Source organism: Trichechus manatus, unplaced genomic scaffold, assembly GCF_000243295.1.
Source record: "Trichechus manatus latirostris isolate Lorelei unplaced genomic scaffold, TriManLat1.0 scaffold00047, whole genome shotgun sequence".
Classification (NCBI taxonomy): domain Eukaryota; kingdom Metazoa; phylum Chordata; class Mammalia; order Sirenia; family Trichechidae; genus Trichechus; species Trichechus manatus.
The window spans coordinates 6,815,305-6,834,077 of record NW_004443983.1 but is presented as its reverse complement, the minus strand read 5'-3'; the positions used below and the strand labels follow the sequence as shown (position 1 = coordinate 6,834,077).

General features: G+C 36.3%; 1 protein-coding gene across 1 annotated transcript in view; it reads right to left on the bottom strand.

The window, feature by feature from the left end:
• Window positions 1–38: 38 nt before the first annotated feature.
• PGGT1B (protein geranylgeranyltransferase type I subunit beta) overlaps window positions 39–18,773 on the bottom strand; it is an 83,325-nt gene continuing 64,590 nt past the window's right edge. The window contains exons 7-9 of the mRNA XM_004376981.3: window positions 12,186–12,370; window positions 5,124–5,232; window positions 39–1,303 (exon numbers count right to left, since the gene is read on the bottom strand). Of these exons, the coding sequence (XP_004377038.1) occupies window positions 1,122–1,303; window positions 5,124–5,232; window positions 12,186–12,370 (476 nt within the window). The 3' untranslated portion in view covers window positions 39–1,121. The remainder of the gene's footprint in view (window positions 1,304–5,123; window positions 5,233–12,185; window positions 12,371–18,773) is intronic.

The window sequence follows — 18,773 nt, the reverse complement described above, 5'->3', positions numbered from 1 at the left end:
AGAAAACAAAAAAATGAACAAAAGTGAAACCTCAGTCCTTACCCCCTAAATGGTTATATCTCCCTCCCACTTATCTCAAAATATAAAAATATAAATGACTATGTATAGAGCTGCACCATTGAATTTACTTGAGTGGTTCTATTTTATATTTTCACTTATTTAATTTGAAAACATTAGAAAATTATTAGTTTGAAATTAGCTGCTCTTAATTCACTTAAACTGAGGAAAACAAACTAAAAAAATCCAAATGGGTAAAAATAACTCAGTTATAAAAGTACAAATATAATTTACAATTTCACATATTTCAATAAACGAACAACTAATTATCTTTCCTTCAGTAAATGAAAGATTTTCTCCCTAGAAAGAAAAAAAAAGGCAACTAATGATTTCAGATTAAAATCAAATATACCTGGTATTCACCCCAGCACAGCACGGAAGTTAAATTACTTTTCTCTCAGTTACAGTGACTTTAATACATAATAAAATCTTATTAAAGCAATCTTCCTTTAGAAAACTACTGTATTAGTTAAGCCTATTGATTCTTACTATGAAGTCATTAATTTCATTTATATAGGCCACACAAATTTAATTGGCACACTTAAGAATAAGACAAAATAAGTCATTCTTTAAAAAAATTATGGGATTATCTGTTTTCAAAGAATAATCCCAGATACTTAATTCTTCAAGCAATTTTCTACCATCAGCAATCAAACTTTAAAAATAATCACTAAGTGTTCACCGGAAGATTATCAATGCTATATGACGTGTAAACTGTTTTGAAGACTTGTGTCCATTTTATAATATGATACAATTTGTACTGAAGGTTTTTTTTTTAAGATAACTACATACAGTTAATTTGCCTCAAAGAACTTCTTAGAAATACAGTATAAACATTTAAGAACTATGACACAGTCCACTGTGGTTCAGACTTCAACAAAGATTTTCTTGAAGCCCAGTACAAAGGTTACTGGCTCAAGACCATATCCCAAAGTGACATAAGCACAAGATTTGATTGTATCACTCCACCTCTCAAAAAAAGCACACACTAGGTTATACATGGTTTTTAACCTTGGGCTACAATTATGCTATAAATCCCCCCCACTGTCCCAATCTAAAGTCAATCATGTGGAGATATGTACATTTTCTGAACATTGTCTAGAGTCCTGAGTTTTCCAACTCTGGTGGAGACCTTGAAGGCGTTCAGAAGTCCGTGTGCTTACATTCAGGGCAGGATGTACTTTACAAATTCCACTTTCCTCCATTAGTGACAGGCCACAAATCCCAAAGTATGCGTGTAAAGCATCTGAAAATGAGACATTTTTATCACAACAGGCATTCTTACCTGGACATTCTACAAAGTATTTTAGATGCATATCTATCAGCACATCACTACATTAAAAATAATTTTTGAAAAATGCTAAATGTATTTTTTGAACTATTTGCTTCCTTAAAGTCCCAAACAGCATTTTTTGGTAAACTGTTTCATCAAAATCACACAAGATATTTTATTCATAAAAATACTATCAACAAAGTAAAACATTCCCACCTGAAGAGTGACATTCTCAACATTCTCTGTGACTAAATGACAGAGAGGAAGAGTAACAGTAATATAAAAGGCTTCTCACCTTAATGGGTTTTCCCTTTTGCTTATTTCAGAATACTGAAACAAATGGCTTTAACTATATATCATAAAAGGAAAGTTCTTCTAACAGCACCTTCCCCGAGTTTTATCTATGACATCGCCTGAAGTGTATGCTATATCTTAACACTGTGCTAAATGAAAGGAGTTTCAGAAAACTAATCCATTCTGGAATGCTGTACCATATTTATATTTTTCTATTTAGGGTAACGTCAGTCATTCTAAAAATATCTGACCTGACAATAAAAACAGACTCACATTCTATTTGGTTATAATAATGTGAGTGTTCATACCACAACAACTCTTCTGCACTGGCCTTGCCAGTTTCCCATCTTTCAGGGGCAGCAACCTTCTCCCATTATAGTGGCCACTGAAATCACATGGCCGTCTCTTGCCTGAGAGCCTTATATGGACTTCTGAAGAGCACAGAGCTCTGCAGCTGTGGGAACACTACAAAAAACAGAGTTTTGTAGCAGTCAAGAATTCTATTTTTGAATTGGCCATCATTTAAGGCCTCAATAGCTATTAAGGTTCAAAACATCTGACCAACTTTGTCAAAAGAGTTAAAGAAAAAGTTTTACTTATATGAGCATCATTTACTTTTCAAGATAAGAATGACAAATGGTTGTGCTTCCTCAAAGTTGCTTGTGACAAAAGTTATTTTGTTAATGCATACCCATGTTAATCCCTTTTTGGTTTTTTCTGAAAATGCTTAGGTTTCTTCTGGCTCATTTTCCTCTAATTTTCAGACTACAAAAAATAAAAATAAATTCGATTTCTCTTATATAATTACATTTTTCTTGGTAGCTATCCTAAAAGTTCAAACGGTACAAAGCCATATGAACCTTTATTTTCTAGAAACTAGGAAACTTATCTAGGAAAAAAATGCAACAGAAAGGGAAATTATATTCAGAATAACGCAAAATAGGGTATGTGTAAAATCTTTCAAGGTAAAGTAAAAATAAAACTTTTTTTTTCTCAAAAGGATTTCTGTAAAAGCCAATGAGACCAAAACGTTACTGTTCAAAACTGATTTTTTTAAAAATGTCATCTCTAAGTGATGATGTATTCAAGCACTTTAGATGTTTATATATTTACTTAATAATTTAATTAATTTATTTACTTAATAAGTTTTCATTTCTTCAGAGGTTTCTTCTACAAATGTACACAAAATCTCTTTGGGTCAAGTCTGTTACTAGATTCACTAGACCCAAGAATATGCTAAATTTAAAGAATCTTGTTAAAATGATTTTTCTGAAGGCTCTGGGAACAAGTCTTTCCAGATAAATTCAATTTATTACACAGACTTTCTATGCTCTGTAGTATATAGTCTCTAAGGATGTTGTAACATATCTGTAAAGTTAGTATCACATCCAAGTATTCACAAAAATGTTAAAAGTTTGCAACTGGTCTCTCTAGGAAAAAAGCTTCAAGCATTTTAAGAAAAGCTACTGTAAATACTCAAAATGTATTTCAAGTGTGTCTATACAAGAAATGTTTTCCAAGAGACTGTCATTTCCCTACTCCCGTTATTAGTTAAAATAGTATAGTCTTTGTTAAAGTAGTACCATGCACGAATTGAAAAAGTGGCATCAAGACTAAAAATAACTCTGTTTTCTTACTGAGGCACTTTTCTAACATAGCTATGTAGACAGAACCCAAAACCTTAAAGACATTATTTTGCTTTAAAAATTAATCTGTGAAAACATACCTTAATTTTTAAAGCAAAATAATATATAAGTTTTTGGTTGTGAAAACATACTTAGCTCATGACTTCGAAAGTATTGTACGTTTTTCAAAGGAAGCATGTTTTACATAAAAATACAAGTAGTATGGATACAAGGAAATATTCCTGCTCATTTCAAGTACAATCATATGATTTTGTGAGTTCCTTATTTATATTTGGCTTCAACTAAATTATCTGACCATGGCAGATCTATGGTAGATGAGCTGAAGAGGTACTTTTTCCAGACTGGTGATTATAAAAAAACATGATTTTATTGCAATGCTGCAAAAACAATCATCCCCTCCATCTAGTTTTATGTATTTATAGCTAATACTCTGTCAACTTGCTTATGAAAAATGTCAGTGTTTTGAATTATTTTAACAAACTCTCAAACTGATTTTTATGGGGAGCCTGTAAATAGATTCATTTTGCTGGAGGTGAAAACATAAGAAGTGGGGGCGGGGAGCAGGGAGGGTAGAGAAAGATGATGCTAGAGTTGGGATAGAAGCCAAATCTTGGAAAAGCCTGCATGCAATGTCAAAGAACTCTGAGTGCTGAGGAAGTCTAAAAGACTTAATAGAAAGGGTTCAGATCAGGGGTTCTTAGTCTTTTTTACACAGAGATCCCTGTGAGAATCTGAAAAAAGCTTTGGGCCCTTTCCTCTCATTTAAGTACAAGTATGTACACATACACAAGGTATCAATATGAGGCTGACTAGGCTAGAGGCAGGAAGACAAATGATAAGACTGTTGCAGAATCCTGGGCTTGAACATGGGCAGTTAGTGCCACCAAGGTTTGGTGACAGGGAGGCATGGAGACGACGAGTTTAGCAGGCAGGCTGGGTCTGAGGTGCCTGCTGACGGCATCCATGTAGTTACTCAGCAAGAAGTTTTATATTATAACACGCAACTTAGGCATGAGGTCTGTCTAAGTTTAGGAAACAGCAGAATTATCTAAATATTTTTTAAATATGCCATTTTTCATTATTTCTAGAGGATCCACTTGAAAGTACTTGTGAAACACAAGAATCCTTTGCTCTTCACATCTATGCTATTCCTGGGTTTGGAAAGCATGGAATACCACAATGTCTGAATCCATTTGGTTCCTGAGTTTCAGAAAGTGAATGGTGAAATTTCAGACAAGCAAGGTATTCATGAGAAGATTAACTGAGTCTGTGTAAATTCAGAGAGCAAGAGTTTAGCCAGTGAGGGACACCTGCATTCAGGATTTCAAAGACTTTTGACTTAATGATTTCTGAATAGAATAAGAACAGGTTCCCTTGTGGATTGAGAGTAATTTATTCTACTTATTTTAAGTCATATCTCATAATCCTAATGACTTTGGATGAGCCAAATGATGCTCTATTTTGGACAGGACCCACTTAGACCATCTGCCTTATTGCCTCAAATGAAATAAAACATTGCTAAGTGAAATCCTTAGGAAAAAAAGCTGTACCAATACATCTTGATAACTAGCTCCTTCTTTATACCCCGACACCCTAAAGCTGCTGCAAACTTGAATAATCTACCATTTTTCTTTTTACATATTATTTACTGTAAATTTACAACTATGTCTAAATTTTCTATCATATACCCTTTCTGATAAAGATGCGCGAAGATCTACCTAAGAAATAAACAAAATTTTTATTCTGGATTCATAGCAAAATATTGTTAATATTCATATAAAACACAGTAAGATCTACTAAGAAATAGACAAAAGAAAAGTTTTTCTGGATTCATACAAAAAAAAATTAATTACCTGGATGACTATCTGGCCACTTGGCAAATCCCCCTACTAGGCGATCTTGAGTTGATAAGATGTAATTTCTATTTTTCTCAAAGTTAGTGTATTGGAAAATTTTCAGAAGCTGAAATAACATGACAAATATAAATTTATTGACATCAAACTTTCATATGGACCTTTGGTTCCAAATTCAGATAAATAACATTTGAATATGTTTTTCTAAAACTAAGGCTGCACAGCAAGTCTCTGGGGACTCGGTCACTTAAAATTAGCCAACCACATTATTGTCTTTTCTTATCATCTTACCAAACCTATTGTCTTTTTCTCAATCCACTCACCATTTCTTTCTTTTAATCTAGGTCCAGCGAAGCTCTTTGGTCTCTTCAAGCTAGGCTTAAAACACAATTTCCCTGACCCGCTCAATTCAATCAGCCATTTAAAAGGTGCAATTTTATCAACCCATATATTGATTCTTACTATAGGCTCTTGAGTTGTTAGTTACAAACTGGAACAAAAAGTATTTTAAAAAAGAGCAACAAAAATTCTTAACCAGATGCTAGAGATGGTTTTGTCTGAGAACAGTAAAATTTTATAGATCTTTAATTAGAAAAGATAAAAGGTGAGAGAAAATATGATGGCAATACAAAAAATTAATTAGCTCAAAGATTTAGGACATGCATTTGTCTTCTCTCCCAGGATCCCACTAAAGAGAAAGAAATAAAAGATAAATCAAACTGTGGAGAGAATAGGAGAGGGTGAGCAGTAGACAAGAGAGATCAACAAATTTCTGTAAGACATAAAGCAGATATAAATGAGTTAATGAATCAAAGAGAGCCAAGGAAATTGCAGCCCAGAATACATAGCAGGAAATCCCTGGAGGGGTTCTAGGCTATGGGCTTACAGAAATGGAGTGAGAAGGGAGTTGAAAACAAAGTGCTTTTTTTTTCTTTCTGCCTTCCTTTTTCCACCTCCTTCCTTTCCTTCCTTTATCAATGGAACAGCTCCCTCTTTTTCTACTTCCCAGCTATCAAAGCAAATGACAGTCCAAACACAGCCTGATGTTAAATGACTATCCTCTGAAAAAAACGAAGGAACTGCATGGGTGCTTACTGGCACCCCGGGATAAAAATTCTTCTCATTTTAACAATAAGGACCCCCATCGTAACTGCCAGCTCCCCTTCTTACAGGCGTTCTAGAGAGATAGGGGGAAAAAAAAAAAAAAAAACCCAAACTAGAATATTCTTTTAAAATTTCAGAAGCAGGATAAAGAGAATTTCTAAAAAGCTTCAGGAGAGGGGGGCAGGGAGGAGCTGTTGGCAGTGAGAAATGGACTAGGATTAAAATTAGTAATTTGACAGGAAGAAAATAAAGTAATACCATTAAAATTGTAAGGGAGAATGATTTTGTTCTTAGAAGTCCATATCAAGCTGAATGATGACTAATCAAGTGTAAAGACAGAATAAAGACATCTTGCAGGCATAGAAGGGCTCATAAGTTTACATATCACATACACTTTCTGACAAACATGTTTGAAGAACTACTCACGAAAAATGAGGTTAAAAGTCAAGATGATGAAATGGGATACACAAAATGGTAGAGCTAGGGCTGATAAAGCAGCCCTTATGCACTGGTAAATGAGCCCTGGTTAAGTGCTTGGCTGCTAACCAACAGGTCAGTGGTTTGAATTCACCAGCCGCTCCACAGGAGAAAGATGCGGTGGTCTGCTTCCATAAAGATTACAGCCTTGGAAACTCTATGGGGCAGTTGCCATATGAGTCGAAATCGACTTGATGGCAATGGGTTTGGTCTGGTCTTATGCACTGGTACTGCCATGCTGCTAGTACATGAAAGCATCTGTTCTCATTAGTTGTTCCAAGCTATACAAGATGTGAACAATATTTTAAGTATTGTTCCTAGACATAACTAACCCATGAATCCAATGGAAAGAAATCTCAAAATGACAGTTCTAAAGTAGGCCTATAAAATAATTCTTTCAAATTAGAACAGGAAGTCATTCAACTCCAAGAACAAGAACAATGTCTAAAAGAGAGTCCATCTAACATTTAGACTGTATAAGAAGCTAGATAATAATTAATAAGAAAGACATTCTTCTTAAAAAGAAAATGAATTGCAATTAGAACTTCCAAGAAAAACAGAATCTTTAAGAAAGCTGTGGCACAAATAAGAAACTAATAAAAATATAGCTTATTTTGAGCAACTAATAGAATATAAAGAAAGAGACTCCTTAGGACCTTGATGCTAAGAACATTCTACATCAAATGGCACATGGGTCATTATATAAAAAGAAGAAATTATAATCTTAACACTGTGCTTGATTAGGCAATGAACAATATTTATACTATCACAGTAAGTGCGATTATTGCTTTTCAACTTTTAGAAATCAACTTATAGGCAAAGCATGAAAGATTTGGTTACTGAACATAGTATGAATGTTACCAAACATGACATTATAAAAGTAAAGCTAAGTTGACAGAACTGGAAGGTGGAAGGGGAGGAGAACAGGTTCAGAACTAAAAATAATATAACCAGTAACAATCTGCTAGAAAATGAGGAGGCTAAATCTTTATTTTTCATATGTACGAATAAAAAAATAATATCTAAAAGTTGTAAGCAAGAAACTAGCATATTATTTATAGTTATGTGATACCCACCATAATTAAAACAGAAAATGCTTAAAAGTGGCTGCCTCTAGAAAGCTGACAAAGACTGCTGGGGTCATATGAAAAAGGCTCAGGAGCCAACTTGAAGGGGCTCCTACTGGTTAAAGATGGGACAATTTGACAATCAAAAATAACAACCATAATGGATTAAAACATATAAAATATGTTAAAAATCTACGAGTTTACAATGATACTGAAAGAAAAACAAACCCTAAAACCCAGAGGACCAACTCACTGTGCTAAACACTGTTAAAAAAAGAGAAAGAATTAAGTATTTCTCCATCCTTCCCTGTATAAGCTGTACCTCGGGGGTGCGAATGATAAGGCGAAATTCTTCTTTATAAAAGAATCCTAGGGACAGGAGCTGGTTGAATGGACATGGGAAATCTGAGGTGGAAAGGAGGAGTGTGCTGTCACATTATACGCAGAGCAACTAGGGTCACATAACAATGTGTGTATAAATTTTTGTATGATAAACTGACTTGAACCGTAAACTTTCACTTAAAAAAAAAGAATCCTAGCTAGTAAATTTAGAAGGAATAATAGAATTAAAATATCACCATCTGCAACATCTAATGACATAATGGATCTATGCAATGATCCTCAGTGGTTGCTGAAATCTTCCAGTAAAACACAACTGAGGAGCTATATAATGGATAATTCAGGTTGATAAACTGGAACCCTTTAATCAAAAGTACAACCAAATATCATGTGCCTCTTGATGTGATAGAACAGGAAATATACATCATAATTTACTTGATATTTGATGATACAGGTAGTTGCCTACGTACGACATATTCGAGTTACAATGAACAGCACTTACGATCGTCTTTTTTTTTTTTGCACATCTTATTGTTAGTAGTATGTTCTACATAAAATGCCGCAGCATGTAACTTGCTGATGTTACCATTCTCAGCTGTTCACTTGCAGGTGTTCAATGTTATAATTTCCTATTCAAAACACTACCATATAGCAGGCTATGGCAATAATAATGAAAACTAAAAAAAAAAAAAAAAAAAAAAAAAGAGGTACTCAACTTACGTCGGAACTGACGACAGAGTCGTTGGAACGGAACCCCGTCGTAAGTCAGGGACTACCTGTAATAAGGAATTATGGCTAACTTTTTAGGCGTGATAATGATGCTAAGGATATGTTTTTTAAAAAGTTATTTTTGCTTAGAGATTATACTGAAGGATTTCCACACAGTATAAAAAAATGCTATCTGGGACTTGCCTCAAAGTAATACAGTGACAGGGAGGGAAGTGGGCAGAATAGATAAAGGAAGGTTGGCTTTGGGATGATAACTGTTAAGACTGATGGGCACATGAGGGTTCATTATTGTGATGGCTGATTTTTTTTTTTTCTTACTGTACTTTAAATGAAGGTTTACAGAACAAACTAGTTTCTCACTAAACAGTTAGTACACATATTGTTTTACGACATTAGTTAATAACCCCATGACATGTCAACACTCTCCCTTCTCAACCTTGGGTTTCTATTATCAACTTTCCTGTCCCCTCCTGCCTTCTACTACTTGCCCCTGGGCTGGTGTGCCCCTTTAGTCTCATTTTGTCTTACGGGGCTGTCTAATCTTTGGCTGAAGGGTGAACCTTGGGAGTGACTTCATTACTGAGCTAAAAGGGTGTCTGGGGGCCATACTCTTGGGGTTTCTCCAGCTTCTGTCAGGCTACTAAGTCTGGTCTTTTTTTGTGAGTTAGAATTTTGTTCTACATTTTTCTCCAGCTCTGTCCAGGATGCTCTAATAGTGATCCCTGTCAGAGCAGTCAGTGGTAGGTAGCCAGGCACCACCTAGTTGTACTAGACTCAGTCTGGTGAAGGCCGTGGTAGACGTGGTCCATTAGTCCTCGGGACTAATCTTTCCCTTGTATCTTTAGTTTTCCTCATTCTTCCTTGCTCCTGAAGGGGTGACACCAGTGGAGTATCTTAGATGGCCGCTCATAGGCTTTTAAGACCCCAGATGCTACTCACCAAAGTAGAATGTAGAATTTTTTTTTTTTATAAACTATGTTATGCAATTGAGCTAGACGTTCCCCGAGACCATGGTCCCCACAATGTGATGGCTAACTTTTTATGTCAACTGGCTAGGCTATAGTTCCTAGTGGTTTGGCCAAACACTAGTTACTGTTCCATAATATAATCTAACATAATATAATCATCTTCCATAATTTAATTTAATCTAACGTAATCAATCAATTGGTTAAAAAGGGACTTTACTTAGGATGTATTCTGCCTCCAGACTATAAATAGATATCTTGATAGATCTTGTTCTCTTCACTTTGCAAACTTTCTGTCACCTGACCAACAGATCTTGGGACATAAGCCTACAGGAGTCAACCTGCTGCCTAATTTATGAATTTTGGGCTTGCCCATCCCCAACAATCATGTGAGCCAACTCTTTGAAGTAAATCTCTCTTTCTGTATATATATATCTCATTGGTTCTGTTTCTCTAGAGAATCCTAAGACAATTATACGAATTTCTCTACTTTTGAGTATGTCTGAAAATTTCTATAACTGAAAAAAAAAAGAACTAAGGAATGGCACTGAAGTGAGGCAAAACAAGATTTCATTTTAAATCATTCTGTATCCAGAATTTCTTTCAAGCATATGCATACATTTTATTAAGGAAAAATTTTGAGATATTATATAGAAGACAAAGCATACACTTTTGTTAGATTCCAGAAGATCAGAACTAGGTGCTATTTCTTAAAGATGAAACGGCAATTTTAAGATTTAAAAAAAAACAAAAAAACTTATGGGTATTTCAGGGGAAGTCAGCACAACTGGAGTAAACCAAAAGCTAAGAAGTTTCCTGAACACAACCAGACATTTCGAGGGACAGAGTAGCAGAGGCAGGGTCCTGGGGACCATGGTTTCAGGGGACATCTAGGTCAACTGGCATAACAAAGTTTATTAAGAAAATGTTCTGCATCCCATTTTGGTGAGTGGTGTCTGGGGTCTTAAAAGCTAGCGAGCAGCCATCTAAGATGCATCAATTGGTCCCAATCCACCTGGAGCAAAGAAGAATGAAGAACACCAAAGACACAAGGAAAACAGTAGCCCAAGAGACAGAAAGGGCCACATAAGCCAGAGACTCCATCAGCCTGAGACCAGAAGAACTAGATGGTGCCCGGCTACCACCAATGACTGCCCTGACAGGGAATACAACAGACAGTCCCCAGTGGAGCAGGAGAAAAGTGGGGTGCAGAACTCAAATTCTAGTAAAAAGACCAGACTTAATGGTCTGACTGAGACTGGAGAGACCCTGGAAGATACGGCTTCTGGACTCTCCATTAGCCCAGAACTGAAACCATTTCCAAAGCCAACTCTTCAGACACAGATTAGACTGGACTATGAGACAAGAAATAATACTCGTGAAGAGAGTGCTTCTTAGCTCAAGAAGATAAAACATGAGACTAAATGGGCAACTCCTGTCTGGAGGTGAGATGAGAAGGCAAAAAGGGACAGGAGCTAGCTGAAAGGACACAGGAAGTCTGAGGTGGAAAGGAGGAGTGAGCTGTCACATTATAGGGAGAGCCAACTAGGGTCACATAATAATGTGTGTATAAATTTTTGTATGAGAAACTAACTTGAACTGTAAACTTTCACTGAAAGCACAATAAAGGGGAAAAAAAAAACTTACGGGTATTTAGTGGATAACAACCTTATGGAATTAGGTGTATCAAAAGGTAGTAAAGATGGGGAATCAACCTCTACTGTGTATATAAATCAGTAAGTTTCAGAAGGTTTTAGACAAATAAATTAATGAATAATAGAAAACCTTAAATGGTTTTTAAAGGAATAATCCATGGTTTCTCTTTTAAGATTGATGTTGTTGATGATAGTTGTCCTTGAGTCAATTATGACTCATGGTGACCTCATGTGTGCAGAATAGAACTTCTCCATAGGGTTTTCAAGGCTGCAACCTTTTAGAAGCAGATTACCAAGCCTGTCTTCTGAAGTGCCTCTGGGTGGGTTCGAACTGCCAACCTTTCAGCTAGTAATCGAGCGCTTAACCATCTGCAGGACCCAGGGACTCCTTCCCCTCAAACCTTTACTAGTATCACTTTCTGACAGATCACCGCAGAGATGGACAGATGGTCAGTTTCAGTAAGAATATTTTTTATGACCTTATACCTACTTTCGTTCCTAGGTTCTATGCTACTTGAGTTTCATAAGAATGGAAATTTTCAAGTAGCACAAGAAGGTAAGTGAATTCTATGGAAAAATCACACACGAGTAGCTTTGCCAGAGAAACAGGAAAAACTTAGTAGCCTAAACCTAATAATATTTAATGCATATTACAAAGACCAATCCCTTTAGCACATTTCATATTATCACGGAAAACAGGTTTCTCATTTTTATTATTTCTCTTACCTTTAGAGTTGCTCCCACCCAAAAAGAGTAACAGGTGTCTACAGGCTTATTAGGTCTTCCATGATAACCATTCTGTTGCCTCATTATACACCATCTCTTTATCCTGTTCAATTCCTTTTCTGAAAAAACTTCTTCTAGTTTACCCATCAGACACAGTGATGCAATGCCACAAAAAGTCGATCCTCCTGTTAATAAAAACCACACAATGCTTTAAACTTCAAATTACATGCCTATAAAAAAGAGTACAAAATGGTTGGGAAAAACAAGTGTTTACAGAATTCTAGAAGAATAGGGAAATAAAATAATATAAATTATAGGGCAATTGATCATAATTTTAGAATAACCACTAAAAACTACGGTCTTCAATATTAACTTGATGAAACACAAAAGAATAAAAAAAAATTAAAGCTATAAGAAACATTGTTATTGTTGTTGTTGTTAGGTGCTGTCGAGTCAGTTCCAATTCACAGTGACCCTGCTTATGAAAAAAAATAAGACTCGGAGATTAAGGAATTTGTTTAAAGTTACACGGCTTATGGCAAAGTTGAAAGTAAAATCTAGGTCTACTGACTCCCTGTCCAAGACTCTCACCAGAGTCTGATTTTAATTCCCTTAACGACAGTATGTTACAATTTTCTTGCTTATGAATTCAGGTTCTATCTGCCTGAACCTAAAGACTGATTTTTACATATAACGTAAACAAGCTAGGAGCTGGTATGCAGATATGAGACTGTCAGTTTAAGAATTTTAAGGGAAAAAAAAAAAGACACATGAGAGAAAGAAAACAATATATGGAAACAGATGCACAACACGATTTTAAATTATGTCTATACTCACTATAAACCCGTTGCCGTCAAGTTGATTTCAACTCATAGGGACCCTGCAGGACAGGACAGAACTGCCCCACAGGGTTTCCAAGGAGCAGCTGGTCGAGTTGAACCACTGACCTTCTGATTAGCAGTCGTAGTTCTCAAGCACTGCACCACCAGGGCTCCTAGATATATCTAGGTCCTAACCTCTAGAATCTGTGAATGTTACTTTATTTGGCCAAAGGAACTTCGCAGATGTGATTAAGATTCTTGGGGTTAACATGGAGAGATTATCCTGTATTATTTGAATGTGTGCAAATGTAATAATGCAACCACAAGCCAAGGAATCCTGGCAGCCAGCAGAAGCTGGGAGATGCAAGGAATGGATTCTCCCTTGGAGCCTCCAGAAGGAAACGGTCAGCCCTGCTGACACTTTTAGCCCCGTTAAGACTCAGTTCAGACTTCTGGTCTCCAGAACTGTAAGAGAATAAATTTGTTTAAATCCCCTAGGTTTGTGGTAATTTGTTAACAGCAGCAATATGAAATTAATATGCCAACAAAAGTAATTACTTTCCTCAGGAAATTTAACTGCTACTCTCCAAACTACTTGTGAGGATTCTTTAAAGCAACCTGACACAATTTAAAGCACAAACACTCTTTAGTTTGCCCAAATCACCAGCTTTTGAAAATGATAACACCAGAAGTAATCTTGGGCTCTGTCAACATGTCTGGATCATGATTCCCAGTATTGTGTTACTGTCCATCATTTTGTCATCTGATGTGATTTTCTATGTGTTGTAAATCCTATCTCTATGATGTTGATGAGGTGGGATTAGTGGCAGTTATGTTAATGAGGCAGGACTCAATCTACAAGATCTGGTTTTTATCTTAAGCCAATCTCTTTTGCGATAGAAAAGAAGCGAGCAGGGAGATGTGGGGATCTCATACCACTAAGAAAGAAGCACCGGGAGCACAGCATGTCCTTTGGACCCAGGGTCCTTGCACTGAGAAGCTCCTAGACTGGGAAAGAGTGACAACAAGGACCTTCCTCCAGAGCCAACAGAGAGAAGGCCTTCCTCCAGAGCTGGCGCCCTGGATTCGGACTTCCAGCCTCCTAAACTGTGAGGGAATAAATTTCTCTTTGTTAAAGCCATCCACTTGTGGTATTTCTGTTATAGCAGTACTAGATGACTAAGACAGGCTCTAAGCAGTCAAAACAGTCTACGGTTTAAAGCATGGGGGCATTCGGTGGTTCAGTGGTAGAATTCTTGCCCTCCATGTGGCACACGTGGGTTCCATTCCCAGCCAATGTACTTCATGCACAGCCACCATCCATCTGTCAGTGGTGGTTTGTGTGTTACTATGATACTGAACAGGTTTCAGTGGAGCTTCCAGGCTAAGATGGACTAGAAAGAAAGGCCTGGCGATCTATTTCCAAAAATCAGCCAATGAAAACCCTAAGGATCACAACAGTCCCATCTGCAACTGATCACAGGGATGGCATAGAATTAAGCAGTGTTTTGTTTTCCTGTGCATGGAGTCACCGACCATGAGTCTGGGCCAACCTGATGGCAGCCAATAACAGCAACGCTTTAAGCAAAAATTCATTTACCAACAGGTAAGCCCCTATCCCCAAGAGTCTCTTTTACACAAACTCTAAAAAGTTAGTTCTAAAAAACTAGACTAAAAACAGCATGTTAGAAGGGTGTCAGAGGCAGACATAAAACCAGCAAGATGTTTGACAATAAGTAGATTAAGAAATACTATAAAAAAGCAGGCACAGGAACTGAAAGAGAATAGAACTTGTGGAGCTCAGTAGGGTGAGGTCAATGATACCTAAATCTTAAAAATACTTCAAGAATATCACAACACTATATTAAAGTACAATACTAGAACTGCTTCTCATAATAATGATCTGAATTCATCAAGAAAAGGTTAAATTATATTCATTATGTCTTGGGTGAAGAAGATATATGAAAATAACCTTTTTTACTTAAGGTATATAATAATAAAAGAATATTAAGGCACATACTAATTAAGAGAATAAGAGAAAGAAAAGATTCCACCTGAAATGGTTAAATATACCAGCTAAAGTGTTCACTGCAGTTATATGGACAATTAACATATGTAAAATACCTCAGTCATAAAGCATCACAGCTGGAAGGGATCTATCCCAGTTCTTCCAGGTGTGGTAAAGGTGGTGTTCCTGACCCTAGTTCTGTATACTATGACTTACTTATATTTTAATACTGTAACAGTTATATGTTAACTTATTGTTCCTATATGGCTTTACCACTTATTTTTAAGCATTCTTATATCATCTGTATATATCAAGTTATCTAAAAGAATTTATGGCCTCTGAACTGTATAATTTAAAAATGGTCAAAAGTGACATGGCTACAGAAAAAGTTGAAAAACAAACAAACACATACACAAATAAGTATATAATTTTACACTTAAAAACCACACAAAAAAGGTAAAGTGAGATAAATTCATGGGTACAGAATGCTTAGATAAAGTTAGGCCAAACGGAGCTTACCGTTTCTCTTCTGATTAAGAAGTAGAAATACTTTAAAAGAATCAAATTGATGGAATCAAATTAATTTATCCAAATTTTTACTAAAGTGAATTAAAATACTGTGAATCCTAAGAGAAAAAACAGTTTTCGCCTTAGCAAAGTGGGAAAATCCAATTCTTCCAAATACATGAACATTTTACCATGACACATGACAGTATCACACAGATACCAACCCAGCTAAAAATTCCACAAAATTAAAATAAAGCTACAAAACTGAAAACAGGGAACCAGAGATACAACAACCTGAGGCAAAGACACATGAGAGCATCACATAGATACCAACCCAAATCAAGATTTCACAAAATTAAAATAAAGCAACAAAACTGAAAACAGAGAACCAGAGATACAACAACTTGAGACAAAGACACATGACAGCATCATGTAGATACCAACTCAGATAAAGATTTCACAAAATTAAAATAAAATTACAAAACCGAAAACGGAACCACAGATGTCAATCTGTAAATGACAACTTCAAAACAAAAAGGGGAAATAGATGGGGCAGTTATAGATGCTCCATATGGAGAGGGAGTGACGGTGATATCAAGATATAACAGACTGTTTTAAACTCAGGAAAAGTAAATTTCAGAGTAACTGCAAAAAAAATTAATAAATCTATTCACCAAAATAAAGAAGAAAATCAAAAAGACTCAGCACAGAAAATTAAATGGAACAAAGAAACCATTAACAACACAATAAAAAGCATAACAAAATGGCAGCAGTAAATTCATACCTATTGATAATCAGACTGAATGTAAATGGTTCAAGTGCACCAGTCAAGAGACAGAGAGTGGCAGAATGGATTAAAAAAACATGATCCATCAATATGTTGCCTGCAAGAGATACATCTTAGACACGAAGACATAAGTAGGTTAAAAATCAAAGGAAAAAGAAAAATGTATCATGCAAACAGTAACCAAAAGGGAGCAGGACTGGCAATAATAATCTCTGATAAAATAGATTTTAAGTCAAAACCCATATATTAGAGACAAGGAAGGGCATTATAAAATAATTAAAGCATCAATCCACCAAAAGGACATAACCATAAAAAAAATGCAAACAATGACAGAGCTTCAAAATACATAAAACAAACTAACAGAATTGAAAAGAGGAATAGTTCTACAGTAATAGTAGGAGACTTTAACACACCGTTTTTGATGATGGACAGAACAACTAGAAAGAAACTCAACAAAGATACAGAAGATCTAAATAACACAATCAACCAACTCGACCTCATAGACACGCACAGAACACACCAACCCAACAGCACCACAGTACACATTCTTCTCCAATGTGCATGGATCATTCTCCATAAAAGACCATATATTAGGCCACAAAGCAAGCCTCAACAAATTTAAAAAAAAAATTGAAATTATAGAAAGCATCTTCTCTGATCATAATGCTATAAAACTAGAAATCAATAACAGAAAGAACTAGGAAAAAAAATCAAATACATGGAAACTGAGTAACATCTTACTTAAAAACTACTGGGTAACAGAAGAAATTAAAAATGAAAAAAAAAAAAATTCTTAGAATCAAATGAGAATGAAAATACAGCATACCAAAACCTTTGAGACACAGCAAAAGCAGTGCTACGAGAACTTATAGCAATAAATGCAGACATCAAAAAAGAAAAGCCAAAACCAATAGCTTATCATACAACTCACACAAATAGAAAAGCAGCAGCAAAAGAAGGCCACAGTCACCAGAAAAAGGAAATACAGGTATCCCCCGCTTTTTGAAAGTCTGCTTTACGCCACTTCACTTTTACAAAAGACCTACATTAGTACCTGTTTTCGCTAAATGAAAGAAATTCAAAGAGGATTTTCGCTTTTAGGAAAAAAGGCAGAAAGCAGAAATAGCATTCAGCATTTGTTTTGCAATGAGCCATTAAAGAGGCCGCGCACACCCTGCGGAGCGAGGGTGGTGAAGCCAAGCTTATTTCCAGAGAATCGCATTCAGCATCAAGCCACCACAGCTTTGAACTGTGTCTGTTGGCATCTGTGCTTTAACTTGATCTGTGTATCCTTTAGCGAGATGTGTCCTAAGGTGAATGAAATAAAGACATTGTGCATGCGTTGAACTTGCCTGCATCTACCATTCATACTATTTTTACACACAGAGAGAAAGAAACTTGAAAGCTGTCAAAGTTATTTCTACCTTATTTAGGCTCTGTATTTATCATATAATCCCTACTTTTACCATATCTTAGTATTATTTTAGAACCCTGGTGGCGCAGTGATTAAGAGCTCAGCTGCTAACCAAAACGTCAGCAGCTCGGATCCACCAGTTGCTCCTTGGAAACCCTACAGGGCAGTTCTACTGTGTTCTATGGGATTGCTATGAGTTGGAATCAACTCAACGGCACGGGTTTTTTTTGCGGGGGGGGGGGTTGAGTGTTATTTTAAGTATTATGTGTTATTTGGTATGATTTAGTAGGTTATTTTTTTTTTTTTATTGTACTTCAGGTGAAGGTTTACAGAACAAATAGTTTCTCACTAAACAGTAGTACACATTGTTTTATGATACTGGTTAACAATCCCATGACATGTCAACCCTCTCCCTTCTCGACCTTTTTTTTCTTTTTTGGGTAAAAATATACATAGCCGAAGATACACCATTTCAAAAATTTCTACATGCACAGTTCAGTGACATCGACTACGCTCTTCCAATTGTGCTGCTATTCTCACTTTAGATGAAGGTTTACAGATCAAAACAGTTTCTCATTAAACAGTTAGTACACATGTTGCCCTATGACAATGGTTAACAACCTCACAACACATCAATACTGTCCTTACACAACCTTGGGTTTCCCTATCACCAGCTTTCCTGTCCCCTTCTGCCTTCTAGCCCTTGTCCCTGGACTGCTGTGCCTCATTAGTCCCATCTGGTTTTATGGGGCTGTCCACTCCCCGGCTGAATGGTGAACCTCGGAAGTGACTTCACAACTGAGCTAAAAGGGTGTCTAGGGGCCATACTCTCGGGGTTTCTCCAGTCTCCTTTAGTCTAGTAAATACGGTCTTTATTTTGTGAGTTAGAATTTTGTTCTACATCCTTCTCCAGCTCTGTCCAGAACCCTCTGTTGTGATCCCGGTCAGAGCAGTGAGTGGTGGTAGCCGGGCACCATCTAGCTGTACTGGACTCAGTCTGGTGGAGGCCTTGGTAGCTGTGGTCCATTAGTCCTTTGGACTAAATCTTTTC